The sequence below is a fragment of the Ictidomys tridecemlineatus genome, chromosome 10, assembly GCF_052094955.1.
Source record: "Ictidomys tridecemlineatus isolate mIctTri1 chromosome 10, mIctTri1.hap1, whole genome shotgun sequence".
NCBI lineage: Eukaryota > Metazoa > Chordata > Mammalia > Rodentia > Sciuridae > Ictidomys > Ictidomys tridecemlineatus.
In genome coordinates, this window is record NC_135486.1 from 32,978,259 (window position 1) to 32,994,689 (window position 16,431).

The window sequence follows — 16,431 nt, forward strand, 5'->3', positions numbered from 1 at the left end:
CCTATAGGAAACCAAATGTACAAAATTACAACAGATCTACATCAAGACATGTTATAATGAAAATGCCTAGCATACAGAATAAGGATAGAATTTTAAAGGCTGCAAGAGAGAACAATCAGATTACCTATAAGGAAAGTGCAACTCAGATCTCAGGAGATTTTTCAACCAAGACTCTCAAAGCCAAGGGATCCTGGAACAATATATAACAAGCTCTAAAAGGTAATGGATGCCAACCAAGAATCTTATATCCAGCAAAATTAAGCTTCAAATTTGACAATGAAATAAAAACCTTCATTGACAAACAAAAAATAAAAGAATTTACAGCAAGAAAGCCTGCACTATAGAACGTTCTTGGCAAAATATTCCATGAGGAGAAAATAAAAAACAATAAAAATCTGTAAAGGGAAGAACTACAAAGGGAAAAGCCAACCAAAGGAGAAACCAAGTCAAGCTTAATTCACAATAAGCCAGCAAGAAAGATGACTTATGGGTTTGATTCCCTAGAAGTCTTTGGGTGAATATGTCAGCTGTAGAGATTCTGAATTGGAACTATGTTCTGAGATTGAAACAAAATAAAACACCATACGATGCAAAACAACAAAATAACTTAAATGAGCAATAAGACATTTAGAAGAAAGGAATCTCAGAGGATACAGAATGAATAGAAGACTAAAGGCCAAGTGACCTTCCCCAACCCTATAAACTCCTAGCTCTTGGCCTGTGTACACTGTAAAAACTTAGTTGCTTTACAGAAGATGAAAAAAATGAATCAGTTCAGTTGCTTAAAAGACATACAATATTAGAAGTTCTGTCTCACATAAAGGTCTAATCTGGTAGGCATTTCAAAACGCAGCTTGACAAAATTTGTTAGAGATTCAGGCACCAACTATCTTATTACTCTACCACTTTTTTAAGTGCTGCTTTACCGACATGATCAAAGATAGATCAGTGGTGATCTAATTTTGGAAAAAAGAAAATAGGAAATTCAATCAAGTGGACAGAAGCAAGCTCCCCAAGACAGCCTGAAGGGAGCCCTCCACATCCCAGGACAAGTGGATCCTATTCAAGACTTGGCCTTGGACCTCAGACCCTCTGTTTCTGGAGACTCCTTTCAGGGAGAAGGAAAGCAGGAGGAGATGTACACAGAGCCTTGGATGTGTCACACTCTCTCCTATGATCCACCTCGTGTCTGTGCTTCACTGTTCATGAGGCTGAAGTGTGGGCCCTGTTTTGTCACAGGGCACAAATATGCTTTCATGAGTGGGGGGATCCTGGGGCAAATCCCAAAGTCAAGCATGTGTGAACACACACACACACACACACACACAGTAGGTGCTCAATAAGGCCTCTGGAATAAACAAGAACTCTAAGGCTTGCAGAGTTCCATGACATGTCCATAGTAACTCAGAGGGTCAGTGGAAGAGAACGGATCTGAATTGAGTCTTCTGACCCCATGGTCAGCCTTGAATCCACATTCTAAGCAAAAAAAAGTCTACACCCCTCCTGTTCTGCTCTGACTCTTCCCAGTCCCCAGAGAGCTCATGCCTTGAAGGCTTGAACCTCAGGAGAGCAGTGCTCTGTGTTGGGCTCCTGGGGTAGGTGAATGGATCAAAGGCGCTGTGAGTTCAGGAATGGATGGAGACATTGGTGACTGTGTATCTTGGTGGGCTAGGGGTAAATGGTAGAGATATTAGGACGTGGGCCCACCAGGAGGAGATAGGTCACTGAGGACATGATCTCTTTTGTCCAGGGCACCTCCCCTTCTCCACTCTCTTCATCAGGGACCAGCAGGGTCAGAAGGTGCCCCACAGGGTCTGCACTGCTGGCCCCAGGCAGCTCAAGGACCTCCCACCTTCCCAAGCATTTGAGAGTCCTTGTTTGCCCAGGGGACCTCCACAGGACCCAGGAGTCCCTCTTGCCTTGCTCTATTCCCAGTACTACAGACCCACCCCTTCGCTCAAACGGATGGTGGCCCAGCCCCAACTCAGAGCAGGATACAACCCAGACAAATCTCCCTGGTCCCCCTGAAAGCATCCAAGCGAGGAGATCTGTGAGGAAGAGAAATTTATTAAGAACCAGCCATGTCTGCCATGCCAGAAACAAGGGACAGAGAAGAGCACAGCGGGGGGAGGGGAGTCCCAGGAAAAGGATTCCCCAGTCTTTCTTGCAGACCAGGGAGGGGGTTGGTGGGAGAGCACTTGTCTCCAGGCATCCTGTCCCCAGCAGGCCCTCTGGACTGGAACTCACAGGAAGGAGGTGCCTGCAGGTGGCACGCCTCTATGGAGCACCTGGGCCATGCTGATCAGATCCTTGCCAACTGCCTGAGGGGAAAGACAGGGACTGGCCTGAGCCTGAGCGCATCACGCCCCCTTCTCGGTACACACCCAGGGACAGCGGGTTATGTCCTGGGGAAGGCCATCAGGGATGGCACAAGGGCCGCATCAGACTGCACCCACCCACCTGCTTGGCTGCGCCTCCATCTCAACTGGCCACCATTCTCAGGAACCACTTTGTTTGGCAATCTGCGTGCCCGCCCTTCTGGGGCCCGAGCCACCCCGTTTTCCTGCCTGGGTCCTGTCCTGGGGGCAGCCACGCAGCAACAGCACATTCGTGTGAGGCAGGTGAGGATCCTCCTGGCCACCCTCCGCCAGGCCTTGGTGCCTTCCTGGGAAGAGCCCGCTGTCCCTCCTTGGGCTTGCTGCCTGGGGAGGGTCTGCTCTCCTTGTGACACTCCCTGGGGGCTAATGCTGCCCTCCACCTGTGACCTGAGGCCTCCAGACCCAGGGCCAGGAGGCAGGGCGGCAAGGTCCTGCTGGGAGGCCCTGCCAGGTGCAGCTGGGCTCTGGGCCTGCAGGCTGGGGAGGGCCAGGGCAGGCAGGCTGCCTCCCTTGCTGCCCCTCTGCCGGGGCCACAGGTGCTCCCCACGCGGCTGCTGTACAGCTGGCACGACCTGCCTGGAGGGAGAGGTGGGCTTGCTGGCGCTCCTCTGGCGGGGCAGGGTGGCTGGGAGAGAACCCGCAGAGGACCTGGGCTGGAGCCCCGAGTGCACAGACCTCCTCTGGACCGTGAAGCCCACCCCCTGCGAGTGCTGGTGCCTGAGCAGGAGATAGGTAGCCATGGCTTGGTCGAACTTTCGGCCCTTCAGGGACGTCCAGGTGTCAGTGAGGTCAAAACCAAGGTCAAGCATGACCTTCACTGTGGCGGGATCTGGGCAGAAGCGGTGGCAGGACTTTCTGGTATCAATCACAAAAGGCCACTGACCCCATTTCAGCCACGGGTGCCTCGTGACATCAGCCATGCTGGGCCTCTCCATGGGGTCCACGGTCAGCATCTTTGCCACCAGGTCCTGAGCTTGGAGGGACACGTGGGCTGGTAAGACCCAGGAGCGGTGCAGCACCTGGTCCCTCAACTCCTGGAAGGCGTTCCCTTTAAAGGGCAGGTGCCCCGTTAGCATGAAGTAGAGGACCACACCCAGGCTCCACACGTCCACCGCGGGCCCGAGGTACTCCTCCAGGAGGAACCTCTCCGGGGCCCAGTAGGTGATGGTGCCGCACACCGTGTCCAGCAGCTCTCCCTGCCTGAACTGGCAGCCCAGGCCGAAGTCGCACAGCTTGATGCGGCCTCGCGAGTCCAGCAGGATGTTGTCCAACTTCACGTCCCTGTGCGCGATGCCCTGGGCGTGGCACGTGCACAGGGCACTGGCCACCTGCTCGAACAGTCCCCGGGCCTCCCGCTCCGGCAGGCCCACCCCCTGTGGGATGTACTGCAGCAGGTCGCCCCGACCAGCGTACTCCATGATCAGGTACACGCGGTCAGCCGTCTCCATCACCTGGAACAGCTGCACCACGCTGGGATGCTCCACGGCCTTCATGATGGCCACCTCGGCCTGAAGGAAGGCCGGGTCCAGCTCGCCCTTGCGCACGGTTTTCACCGCCACCTCCGCCCCCGTCAGGATGTGGCGGGCCAGCCTCACGGTGCCAAAGCTGCCCTGCCCAATGCACCTCAGCACCTCATACTGGCCCTTCAGGGCATCCTCCGAGGACGAGCTGGCCTCCAGGCCCCGCTGGGGGCTCCTGGGCGCCCTACTCTGACTCTCACTACTCTGTCTAGCCATCAGGAGTGGCCCCGCCACCCGAGGACACTACCTTAAAACAACACAACAAACCAAACCAACAAACAAAGCAAGACTAAAACAACAAAACAACACAACAACACCCCAAATCAAAGAACAAAGACACACACCAGAACCGCCAACCACCAACCACCAACCACCAAACGCACTAACTAGCTGGGAGTCCGACAGGTCACCACCAAGAGCTTCCTGCACAATGGACGAAGCTCAGCTGTTGCCACTGCCTTTTATAACGCCCTGTGGAATGCCCTCACAATCGCCCCTTGTGAGGTCACGGCCACAAATGGCCCTGTGCGCCCTGCCTGGCCCATGGTGCTCCTCTCCCTGTGGGTTCTGGCTCCTAGGACCTGGCACTGGTCATGATGGGAAGATCAAAGTCCACAAGCTCAAGGATAGGTGCGTCCTGCCCACCCACAGTGTCTCGCGCACCTACCAAAACTTGTAGTGGGCTCCAATGGCCCTGGTGTGTCTGGACCCAACACCCACAGCTCCTTTGGCCTTCGGCCCATAGCACCTCCACCCTCCTTTGTCTGCCGCCTCAGGGAGGTTGGTGTCCTAATGTGGTGGCCCTTCACTCACATCACGGCACCCTCACACAATGCCCTGTCCCCTAAGACACCCGGGTCCAGCTTCTTCACTCCAACGGGCTGAGAGCAAATGTGCCTTGGTCCACATTTCCCCCAGAATTTCTGAGACACCTCCCTCTCCAGGAACCCTGGAACCCCCAAGGCAGTGCTTTCAACTATGCAAAGCAATCCACACACCTGTAGGCCACCAATCCTAGACTCTACAAATGGGTCCTGCCGTGGCACAGAGAAACACAGGTGTGCCCAGAGGCCTTGCCCTGTCACACTCCTGCCCCTCGCCATCTTAGGCTAGCTCATCACAATAAATCCATGCGTTCAAGTTCTGGGTTTCCCAGGGTCTGATGAGTTCAAGGTCAGGTGGCCAGGAGATTTGATGTGTGCACAGAACTAGCTTCCTTCTCCCTCACTGGGCTTCCTTGCTTTGTCCTCAAGAGGTGGAGAGGAAGAAGGAGTAAACTCTACCTCCTCCTTACCCCAGCTTTCCTACTACCACCTTCCTTTTTTTTTTTCATCCCACTAGTTGTGGATACCAGAGACTAATATACCACACTAGAACTTGACCCCTTAGCTCTACACTGTTCCCCAGATGAACTTCAAAATGGTGCTCCCAATTCCTCAGTCTCAACCTTTGAAGGCATTTCAAGTGGGCACCATCTTACCAGGCTTCATAATGGTGTCTGCGTGTGTGTGTGAGTGTGTGAGTGTGTGTGAGTGAATGCATGGGCACAAGTGATATTGGGCACATGTGATATTGGGGAGCTATCTAGAGTCTGTGCCTGCTCCCGGAGTGTACCAGAAAATGCCATAATTTCTTCCTTAAGGCTGAAAATAGGCCATTGTGTATATATGCCACTGTCTCTTTATCCGTACATCTGTTGAAGGGCACCTAGGTTTGTTCCATAGCTTAGGTTTTGTGAACTGAGCTGCTCTAAACATTGATGTGGCTGTATCAATGTAGTAGGCTGATTTTAAGTCCTTTGGGTATAAACCAAGGTGTGGGATCCCTGTGTCAAATGGTGGTTCCATTCCAAGTTTTCTAAGGAATCTCCATACAGAGTTGTTGCATCAATTTGCAGTCCCACCAGCAATGTATTTAGTGAAACTTTTCCCTACATCCTTGCCAATATTTGTTGTTATTTGTATTTTTTATAATTGCCTAACTCTAGAGTGAGATAAAATTTGAGTTGTTTTAATTTACATTGCTCTAATTGCTAGGGATGTTGAACATTTTTTCACAGTTTTTGAACAATTGTATTTCTTCTGTGAAATACCTTTTCAGTTCCTTTTCCCATTTAATGATTGAGTTATTTGGGTGTTTTTTTTTTCTTGATTGATTGTTTTTGTTTTGTTCTGTTGGTGTTAAACTTTTTTTGAGTTCTTTATATATACTGGAGAGTAATGCTCTGAGGTGCTGGTGGTAAAGATGTCCCCTTCTGTAGGATGTCTCTTTACACTCTTGTTTCTAAGCTGTGAAGAAGCTTTTTAGTTTGCTATCATCCCATGTATTGATTCTTGGTTTTACTTCTTACACTCCAGGAGTCTTCTTGACTCCCAAAGCCAAGATGATACAGAGTTGGGCCAACTTTTTCTCCTAGTTATGGCAGGGTCTCTGGTCCATTGCTTAGGTCCTTGGTCCATTCTCAGTTGAGTTTTTGCACAAGCCTTTTGGTGTTCACATCATACCACCCTGTGACATAGATGTTGAATATGGACCTACAGGAATTGATGTTTACCCTGGGAAGATCTGGTCTTGCTTCGAACCATTCCTCTTTGTCATTTCCTTACTCCTTCCTTTGGTAATGGGGACATTTATCCTGTGTGTGTGTCTTGGGAACGTGCAACTGTTGGTTTGATTTTTACAGTGGTTCACATCAAATATTTATCCTTGAGTCTTGAGAGAAGACTTTGAACTTGGATGTTTGAGCCATATTGGAACTATTGACTACAGGAACTCTTGGAGATTAATGAAATGCAATTCGCATTGTCTCACAGACAACAGTTCTGGGAGCTGTGGGTACAATATTATGTTTTGTATCTTACATGTCCTCATTAAGCCCATGTGTTAAAGACTTGGTCCCCAATGCAGGAGGGCTCAGAGATTAGGCCTTGAGCAGAAGATAGGATCATAAAGGGCTCTGACCTCACAGACAGATTATAAGAATGCTAGTGGATCCATCACTCAAGGGGTTATTTGGAGGTAAGAACTTGAGAATGTGCTCAAGGTTGGAGGATATGGATCATTGGGGGAATGCCCTTGAGGGTACATTTTGTCATTTATCCTAGGCTCCTTTTCTCCCTCCCTCCTAATCTTTGCTTCCTGGCCATGATGAGGTAATCAACACTGCTCCACTACATGCTCTCTGTCATCATGTTCTGTCTTGCCAGAGGCCCAAATCAATAGGGTCAAATAATTATAGACAATAAACAGAAATAATACTCAGATACTATGACATGGTACAGTAACCAGAGATGTTATCCTCTGCTGTGACCTTGTATAATCATCAGAATCATACAGAGATATTGTGATCAGGCATAGAAAACACAGACAATACCCAATACTGTGACCTGATACACTATCCAAAGAGATTATCCAGATACCATGACCAGGTACACTAAACAGAGACATTACGGAGATACTGTGACCAGTAACAAAAGAGTATTAGGTTTCTCTAGAGGAACAGAACCAACAGGATATATATATAGGTATGGTTATAAAAAGGGGATGTGTTAGATTGTCTTATACACCAGAAACTGGATTGTCCTACAGTGGCCATTTGTAGACTGGAGAGCTGGAGAGATCAGTAGCTTCTCAGCCCATGAAACTGGAGTCTCAGAATAAAAGGAACCATGATACCACCCCTGTCCTGGACCAAAGGGCTGGAAACCCCCTGGAGAGTTGCTGGTCATGGTCTGCTTTAGAAGAATGAAAGAACTAGATTCTGATGTCCTCAGGTGATCACAGCAGTAGTCAGGAACCCATTCAAGAAGAATTGAGCTTGTTTCTGCTGCTGCTTCCTTGTTCTTCCAACTTTGATTCCATCCAAGACCCCAACCTATTGAACCCCCATGCTTACAATGGGTATCCACCTTAGCTTGCTGTCCCATATGCCAATCATTCCTAGAAACAACCTTACTGAGACACCCAGAAGCTTTTAATATTAGGCATCTCTTTTTTTAAAAAGAGAGAGGGAGAGAGGGAGAGAGAGGGAGAGAGAGAGAGAGAGAGAGAGAGAGAGAGAGAGAGAGAGAGAGAGATGAGAGAGAGAATTTTAATATTTATTTTTTAGTTATTGGCAGGCACAACATCTTTGTTTTGTATGTGGTGCTGAGGTTCAAACCCGGGCTGCAAGCATGCCAGGTGAGCACATACAGCTTGAGCCATATCCCGAGACCAATATTAGGCATCTCTTTTATTTCCATCAAATTGGAAATTCAGAACAACCATCACACCAGATACATAGCAGGTAGAGTAACCAGAGATATCAGCCAGATACCATGACTCGGTATAGCAACCACAAACAACAAGTATGTACCATGACCAGAAACATTAACCAGAGAAAAAAATCAGATATGTAAAGTGATCAGAGACAAAATTTAGGATCCATTATCAGGTATAGTAATCACAGGTATTAGGCATCATGACCTGATCCAGCAACTGGACATTATCCAAGTATTGTGAGACATTAATCATATAATGTCACAGACTTAAGAGACATTAGTCAGGTTCTGTGACCAGATGAAGTAAACTGTAATGATATCCTAATATGTGGTGAGCCGCCTCTGCCGCTTATGCAGATTATGGTCGCCATTACAAGATGGCGCTGGCTCCTCTGTGGTTTGTGACAAACAACTCCTTATTTGGGAGAGTTGGCGCATGGCTTTTCAGCACCCTATGAGAAAGTTCCACGTGGCAGCTTCGCATTGGGGCTTGAGATGCTATATTAAGGCTGGGAGGGGCATCCGAGGGATCAGTAGAAGAAATATCAAGGGCCTGAATAAACCGCTGAAAGAAGATTCCCGAGTTGCGTCTTCCTTGCGGACAAGGGGTCACGACACTAATACACGGACCAGATATCGTAAACAGATATAATAACCCAATGCTGTGACAATGTACAGTGTACAGAGACCATAGCCAGATGCTTGACCAGGAACAGTAAGCAGAGACTGTGCTACTGTGACCTATTACAGAAAGGAGAAGCATAGTCAGATACTATGACTAGGTACAGTAACCAGAGAAATTGGGCAATTACTGTGGCCAGGTATGGTAACCAGAGACATTAGCAAGATACTGAGACTAGGTACACTTAACAGAATCATTATGCAGATACTGTGACCAAGTACAGTAAACAGATACATTAACCAGGTACCATAATCAGGTATAGTATATAGGGAAAATCCCAGATACCATGAGTACGTACAGTATCCAAAGACTTTAGCTAGATACCAAGTTCAGTAACCAGTGACAATATCCAGATACTGTGACCAGATATAGCAATTAGAGACACGAGTCACATACCACGAATAAGTACACCATTCAGAGACAATTGCCTGATATTGTATCCAGATACATCCACCATAGCCCAAAGCCTGTAACTGTAACTGGGTGCAGGAACCAGAGATAATAGCCATAAACCATGGAGAAGTACCAAAATCGGACATTATCCAGACTCTATGACCAGGTACAGTCACCAAAGGTATTAGTCAGATAACCTGATCATGAATAGTAAACAGAAACAGCCAGATAACATGACCGGTGCTATACCCAGAGACATTTGTCAGATACCATTTCCAAGAACAGTATATAGAGATGAAACCCAGAGATAGTGACCAGATACAATCTCGGGACACATTAGCCTCCTACTATAACCAGTTCAAGTAACCAGGGACATAGCCAGATGCAGTGAACAGATGCCATATCCAGGCCTGATACAATGACCAGGGAGAAACAATGTCCAGATACTATGCCTGAATACAATCAACAGAGACATTAGCCTACTACTGTGACCAGGTAAACAGACAATAGCTAGATGCTATAAATAGATATAGTAACCAGGCCTGATTTAATAACTAGGTAGGTAATGCTCAGATACTGTGCCTAGATACAGTTAAGAGAGACATCAGCCTGATATGGAAACCAGTCACTATAACAAGAGGTAATATCCAGATTTAGTGATCAGGTTCGGGAACCCCAGACAATAGCAGATACAATGACCACATGCATTAGTATGGCAATTAGACACAGAAGCTGGATACTGTGATGAGGAATAGCAACAGGAAACATTAGCCAGATACTGTGACTGCATTCAGTAACTATAGACATTAGCCAGGTACTGTGACCAGTTACAGTAAACAGAGACTATATTCAGATACTGTGACCCAGTACAGTAAGCAGAGACATTTTCCAGACACTGTGACAAGGTACAAGGTACAAGCAATAATACCCAAATATTTGACTGGATACAGTAAGCAGAGCTATGAATCCAATACTGGGACCAGCTACAATAATTAGAGACATTAGCCAGATACCATGACCAGTTATGGTTAACAGAGACAATATCCTAACTCCATGACTAGGTGTAGTAAACAGAGACCTTATCCAGATTTTGTGGTTAGGAACAGTAAACAGAGACAATACCTCATACCTCAATGAGTTACAAGAATCAAAGGCATTAACCAGAGATTGTGACCAGGGACAATAACCATAGACATTAATCAAATACCATGACTAGATACAGTAACCAGCGTCATTAGTTAGGTATAGTGACCAGGTACAATATACAGAAAAAGAATCCAGGCATTTTGGTCACGTATAGTACACAGAACAATACCATGACGAGTTATTAGCCATATACTGTGACAAGATACAATAATCAGAGACATTACCTAGATACCATGACCAAGCATAGCAACTAGAGACATTAAACAGATTTAAATACCATGACAGAAAACAATATGAAGACACCTTGCCTAGGTACACTCAACAGAGACTATTCAGATACCATGCCCAGGTACAGCATCCAGAGACATTAGCCAGATATCTTGTCCAGGTATTGTAACCAGACACGTCAACCAGATACCATGACCAAGTTGAGTAACCAGAGATAATATCAGATACCATGACCCAGCACAATAACCAAAGACATAAGCTTAATATTTTGCCCAGATACAGTAAACAGAGACATCACTCTAATACCAGATACAGGTGCACTAACACCATGATAACATGATGCTCTAAATTAAATGGAGATTCTGTGGCCAGGAATAGTAAGAAAAGACAATACCTCATACCTCAATGTGTTACAATAAGAAGAGGCCTTGTTTAGACCATGTCCAGGTACAGTAACTACTGATGATGACTAGATTACATGTGGAGCTACAATAAGCAGAAATATTAATAAGATGCCATGAACAAATAATAGATTATATAGAGACATTAGCAAGATACTGCAACCATATTCAGTAACTGAGACTTTAGGAAGACATGGAGAACCAGGAAAATAAATCGTCATTACCCAGATACTGTATCCAAGAAGAGTAACCAGTGTCATTAGCTAGATACCATGAAAAGGTCCAGTCAACAGAGACATTAGCCAGATACTATGACCAGATATAGTAATCTGAAACATTAGCAAGGTATGGTGACCAGATATAGTAACCAGAGACAGAAACTGTTACTGGGTACAGTAAACAGATTCTGTCAGTAGGAACAGTAAGTAGAGACAATACATAACCAGAAACATTAGCTAGAACTTTGACCAGTCACAGTAAACACAGACATTACCCAGATACAGTGTACAGCTACTGTCACCAGAGATATTGCCCAGATACCATGACCAGGTATAGTATGCAGAGAAATGGGTCAGACATCTTGAATAAGTACAGCATATAGAAAAATGTCCAGTTACTGTGACCAGACACAGCCACCAGACATTAATCATATACTTTGACAAGATACACTAACTAGAGACATTACCCAGATCCATGACTGGGTAGAAGAACAGGAGATATAAGCCAGACAATGTGACCATATACCGTAACCAGAGAAAATATTCAAATACTATGACTTGGGTACAGTAATCAAGAGACATTTCCCAGACATTGTGATCAGTTATAGTAACTAGAGACATTAGTTAGATACAGTGGCCAGATACTAAACTAGAGAAATTAAACACTTACCATGACTAGGTACAGGAACCAGAAAAATTATCTAGTTACCATAACCAGGTTCAATAACAAGAAATATAAGCCAAAAACCATGACCAAGTTTCAATAAATAGAGGGAGAAAGAAAAGCCAAACCAGATAATTGTGACTAGTTACAATAAGCAGAGTCATTAGGCAAATACCATGACTAGGTATAGTAACACATAAGATGACCAGGTACAGGAACCAGAGACATTAGCCAGATATAGCAACAAGCTCAGAAACCAGAGCCATGAGCAACTCCTGTGAGAAGTATGATAACCAGAGACTATTTAGCCTGATTTCATGATGAAGTACATAAACCAGAGAAATTATACACTTCCTGTGTCCAGGTTCATGAGCAACAGACATTAGCCAGATACTGTGACCAGTAACCAGAGACATTAACCAGATACCAAGGCTAAGTAGAGTCCACACAACCAGATAATACCAAGATACCATGACACAGTACAGTAACCAGATACCAAGACCAGACATAGTAAAAAGAGTCATTACCCAGATACTGTGACCAGAGAAATCAGAGACTTTATCAACTACTATGACAAGATACAATAACCAGAGAATTAAACCAGATATTGTGACCAGGTACAGTAAACTGAGACAATACCCAAGTATGGTCATGAGGTCCAGAAACCTGAGACTTGGCCAGATCCCATGACAGGTACATCAAGCAGAGACCCTGATACCTGTCCAGGTATAGTAACCAGAGTCATGAGTCACATACCATGACCCAGGACAATAACCATAGACCTTAGCCACATAAGGTCCAGGTACAATAACCAGAAACAGCCGGGTACTCTGACCAGACACAGTAAACAGAGACAATACACAGATACCACGCCAAGGAATGCTAGGTAACCAGAGAGGTTTAGTCAAATACTATGACCAATTACAAAGCCAGACACTGTGGCCACATACAGTATACAGAAACAATATTTAGACACTGGAATAAGGTACAATAACCTGAAAGACAAATAAAATAAACAAAATACTACCCATATACTGTGACTAGATACTATAACCAGAGTCTTTTATGTAGATACCTGACCAGGTACAGCAAACTGAGACACCAGCCAGATGTCATGACCAAATAGAGTACTAGAGACAATACCCAGAGAGATGACCAGATATTGTTGCAATTGGCATTGGCCACATATTGTGATCAGATTCACTAACAAGAGACATTTGATACTGTGTTCATGTAAAGGGAACAACATCCAGATACTATAATCAGATATAGTAACCATAGACAATAGCCAGATATCACGACCAGGTACAGTGAACAAAGATAATGCCTACATACTGGGATCTATTACAATAAGAGACATTACCCAGATACTGAGACCAGGTACAGTAATCACTTAGACAATTGCAGTGACCAGGTACAATAAACAAAGACAATAATTAGATAACCATGACCAGTTACATTAAACAGGCATTAGCCATATATTTCTGACCAGGTATAGTGTGAAACACTGGATAGATGACATGACCGAGTAACCAGAGATTTAACCAGATTCCATGAACAGGTACTGTTCAAGCTGCCTGGGCTCAGCCCACCTGTGACTCCCTTGGTGACTTGGCCAGGGATGCCTGGGGCTATAGAGGTTCTGCCCTGTGCTGGGTTGCACTGGAGAGGTGGCCCTACTTCTCCATATGCCCTTCACCTCTGCACGAGCTCTGACCACAATGAGTGGGGGCCAGCTAGCCACACAGCACCCTTCCTGGTTCCCCAGGCCTGACCTACAGGGCCAACCTCACCCCACCTTGCCCACCTGGGCACCTTTCCTACCTGGAGTTCAGTGTGGGGATTCTGAAGGCTCTGCAGCTACCATGTCCTGCAGCATGGCCATGGCAGTCCAGCCCTGAGTCCCCAAATGTCCCCAAAGGAATGGAGATGAGGGCTGCACTGCTACACCGCAGACAGGGTGGTCAATAGGAACGCAGGAAGGACAATGGACACCTAACATGGGGACCAGCTTCTGAACTGGGAACCTCGGATCAGGATTATACCATGTCCAAGCCAAAAGGAGCTCCAAGTCCCTGTTCAGCCAGTTTAGCACCACCGGGCACTGGGCGGTTGGCCGCGGGCCCTTGGCCACAATGCACATAAACCACCATCCCACTGGAGCACGTGAATCATCCACACGTGGAGCGTGTGGGCATCTGAGCCCAGGAGAGCTGGACCATGAGGGGGTGGGGCTGCCGAGGGCTTGCCACAATGTGTGTGGGTGGACCCTGTTGCCCTAGGCCCTGCCTCCGGGGTGCCCTCACAGGTGCAGTGAGGCCAGGGCTTAAGGGCCAGGACAAGGGGACCAGTGTGGTCCTCTTTGTGGAGCTTAGGGCCTCCAGGGCTTGCAGGGATGGTCAACGTGAGGGCAGGGATGTCAGGGCAACTTCAAGGAGTTGCATGCTGAATCCTCCATTCTGAGATCCAGTTCCCCAGGGGAAGAAGGAAAGGTCTGAACCAGGCACATATGTGTGGGTGTGCATGCAGCTGTATGCAATGTGGCCTTTCACCTAAAGCTTGAGATACAGGAGCGGGCACTCATTAAACCTGTGGCACGCATGTAGCTCAGCTGCCTCAGTGCCCTGCTACAGAGGGTCTTGAGCCCACTGTCCCAGGAGGAAGGTTTTAGAGATGGCTGCTTGCCAGGCACAAAATGGAGAGCCAGGGCTGGGACTTCCAGGTGCAGGGATCCCACCCTAGGCCTGTGGGGCAGAAGGATGCAAGGTTCTGATGGCTGAGTCTGAGCTGGCCCACCATTCTGGGGCACTGCAGGTAAGGACATATTCCTGCTGAGGTTGGGAGCTGGACAATCAGTTCCCAGGAGGACAGAGCATGGCCACCTGATGGGGCTAACAAGCAGTAGGTAGACTTGTGAGGGTATTTGGGATCCCACAAGCTATGACAAGTGGCTTTGATGTCCACTCTCATAAGGCAGAGCCCTTTTGTCCCCAATCAGGCAAGCCAAGGGAGCTCCAGGGACTTTAGGAGACAGGGAAAAGGTGAGACCTTGGTCCAGTGCTTCTGGCCACTTAGCTCATCACTTTCTCTCTCCACCATTCCCAGCTCACTGTATAGTGTTCACCCTGCAGCTCCAGGTGCAGCCTGTGCTTCCAGAGGTGAGGGTGCCTCTGGACCTCAGGCCCTGGGTGGGATACAACTGTCTTCATGCCCATCCCCTGTGTCCACATGACATATCAGCCCCTCTGCCCTCTGGCACCCTAGTTGTCTACTCTGACCAAGCACATGTCCATCTATACTGTCTGGGGCCCAGGCCCACTGAACTCAAAATGAACTGCCTAGCCTCCTCAAGTGCATAACTCCAGGGGGCTGTCACATAGGTCCCTTCCCGCCATACCATGGGTGGAGGGACATAGCAGCATATTGTATCCTAATCCATCATGGAGCAAACAGATATTGGATGTATATGTCTGATCCCTGACCCCCTGGACCTCATTTCCTCTGGTGGGAGGACTGTATTGGGTTTTCTGACCTGATTCCTTTATGGCAGGGGAAGGGGTCTGGGCTGGGACAGGGAGGAGAGGACAGCCAATGAACTCAGTCCCTGGAGTCTGACCTCCCATATGAACCTCCTGAAGATCCAGAGGGGATTCTCATTCCTAGGATGGTGCTCAGAATACACCCTGGAGCTCCAAGAGGGCCGACTCCCTCTGCACCCTGCATCTGCTGGTCTCTGGGAGGAGACCATGCCTCCAACTTTGTGCACAGCACTCTGCTTCATTTCTACCATTTCCTTGGCAGCAATGCTGTTCTCTCTGTGTCAAAATGAGGAAATGGGACTTGAAAACCCAGAACCATTGAGAACATAGTTTTAATGTATTTATTACGTTCTGGTCATTTTTCCCCTCAAAATTTGTCACAACAGATAGTGTGATTTCTATCTTAGATATAATGTGAATTAGATTGTATGCCAATTTTTATTTCCCTGAAGGTTGTTTTGCATACATGTATATATGCCAAACATTATATATTTACTTTCATTTGTGCTTAAATTTTTATTAAAGGGTTTTATTGGAGCGCCAAGCGGAGGAGAGGTGCGGCCCAGGTAGGAGCGGGCGGAGCTGTAGATGCTGCCAGCCCTCCAGGGCCGGCGCTCGCTCACCCTCCGCCTCTGCATGGAGAGCTGGGAGCTGGGGGCGGGCCAGAGAGGCCGCCTGGGGCCCAGTGTGCCCTGCTTGCTGCAGGTAGCGCCTCCTGCACCCTAGGCACTCGCCGCAGGGCCGGAGATCGAGGAAAGGGGCTAGGGCGGAGCCTAGGTGCCCGCCTGCGGGAGGCAGGATGAGTATCAGATCCCGGCGGGGCTGACGGAGGTGCTGCAGGGCTTTACCGTGGAGGTGCTGAAGCACTAACCCGCGGACCTGCTGGAGTTCGCGCTGCAGCACTTCACGCGCCTGCAGTAGGAGAACGAGAGCAAAGGCGCCGCAGGCTTCGGCCATGAGGGCAGGACCTGGGGGGACTCGGCGCAACCGCCGGGGGTGGGGT

The 16,431-nt window shown here is 47.6% G+C and overlaps 1 protein-coding gene across 1 annotated transcript; it reads right to left on the minus strand.

The window, feature by feature from the left end:
• Positions 1-2,243: 2,243 nt before the first annotated feature.
• On the minus strand, positions 2,244-4,114 carry LOC120887496 (sperm motility kinase 3A-like). The gene is made up of 2 exons (XM_078024669.1): positions 3,077-4,114; positions 2,244-2,321 (listed from the first exon to the last, which is right to left on the minus strand). Exons 1-2 carry the CDS (start codon positions 4,112-4,114, stop codon positions 2,244-2,246), a joined length of 1,116 nt encoding a protein of 371 aa, XP_077880795.1.
• Between the last annotated feature and the right edge of the window lie 12,317 nt (positions 4,115-16,431).

Coding starts and splice junctions, on each gene's coding strand:
- LOC120887496 (XM_078024669.1), bottom strand. CDS start 4,114: ATGGCTAGACAGAGTAGTGAGAGTCAGAGTAGGGCGCCCAGGAGCCCC. Junction 2,322..3,076: donor GGCACCAGCACTCGCAGGGG/GTGGGCTTCACG, acceptor CTTTCCCCTCAG/GCAGTTGGCAAGGATCTGAT.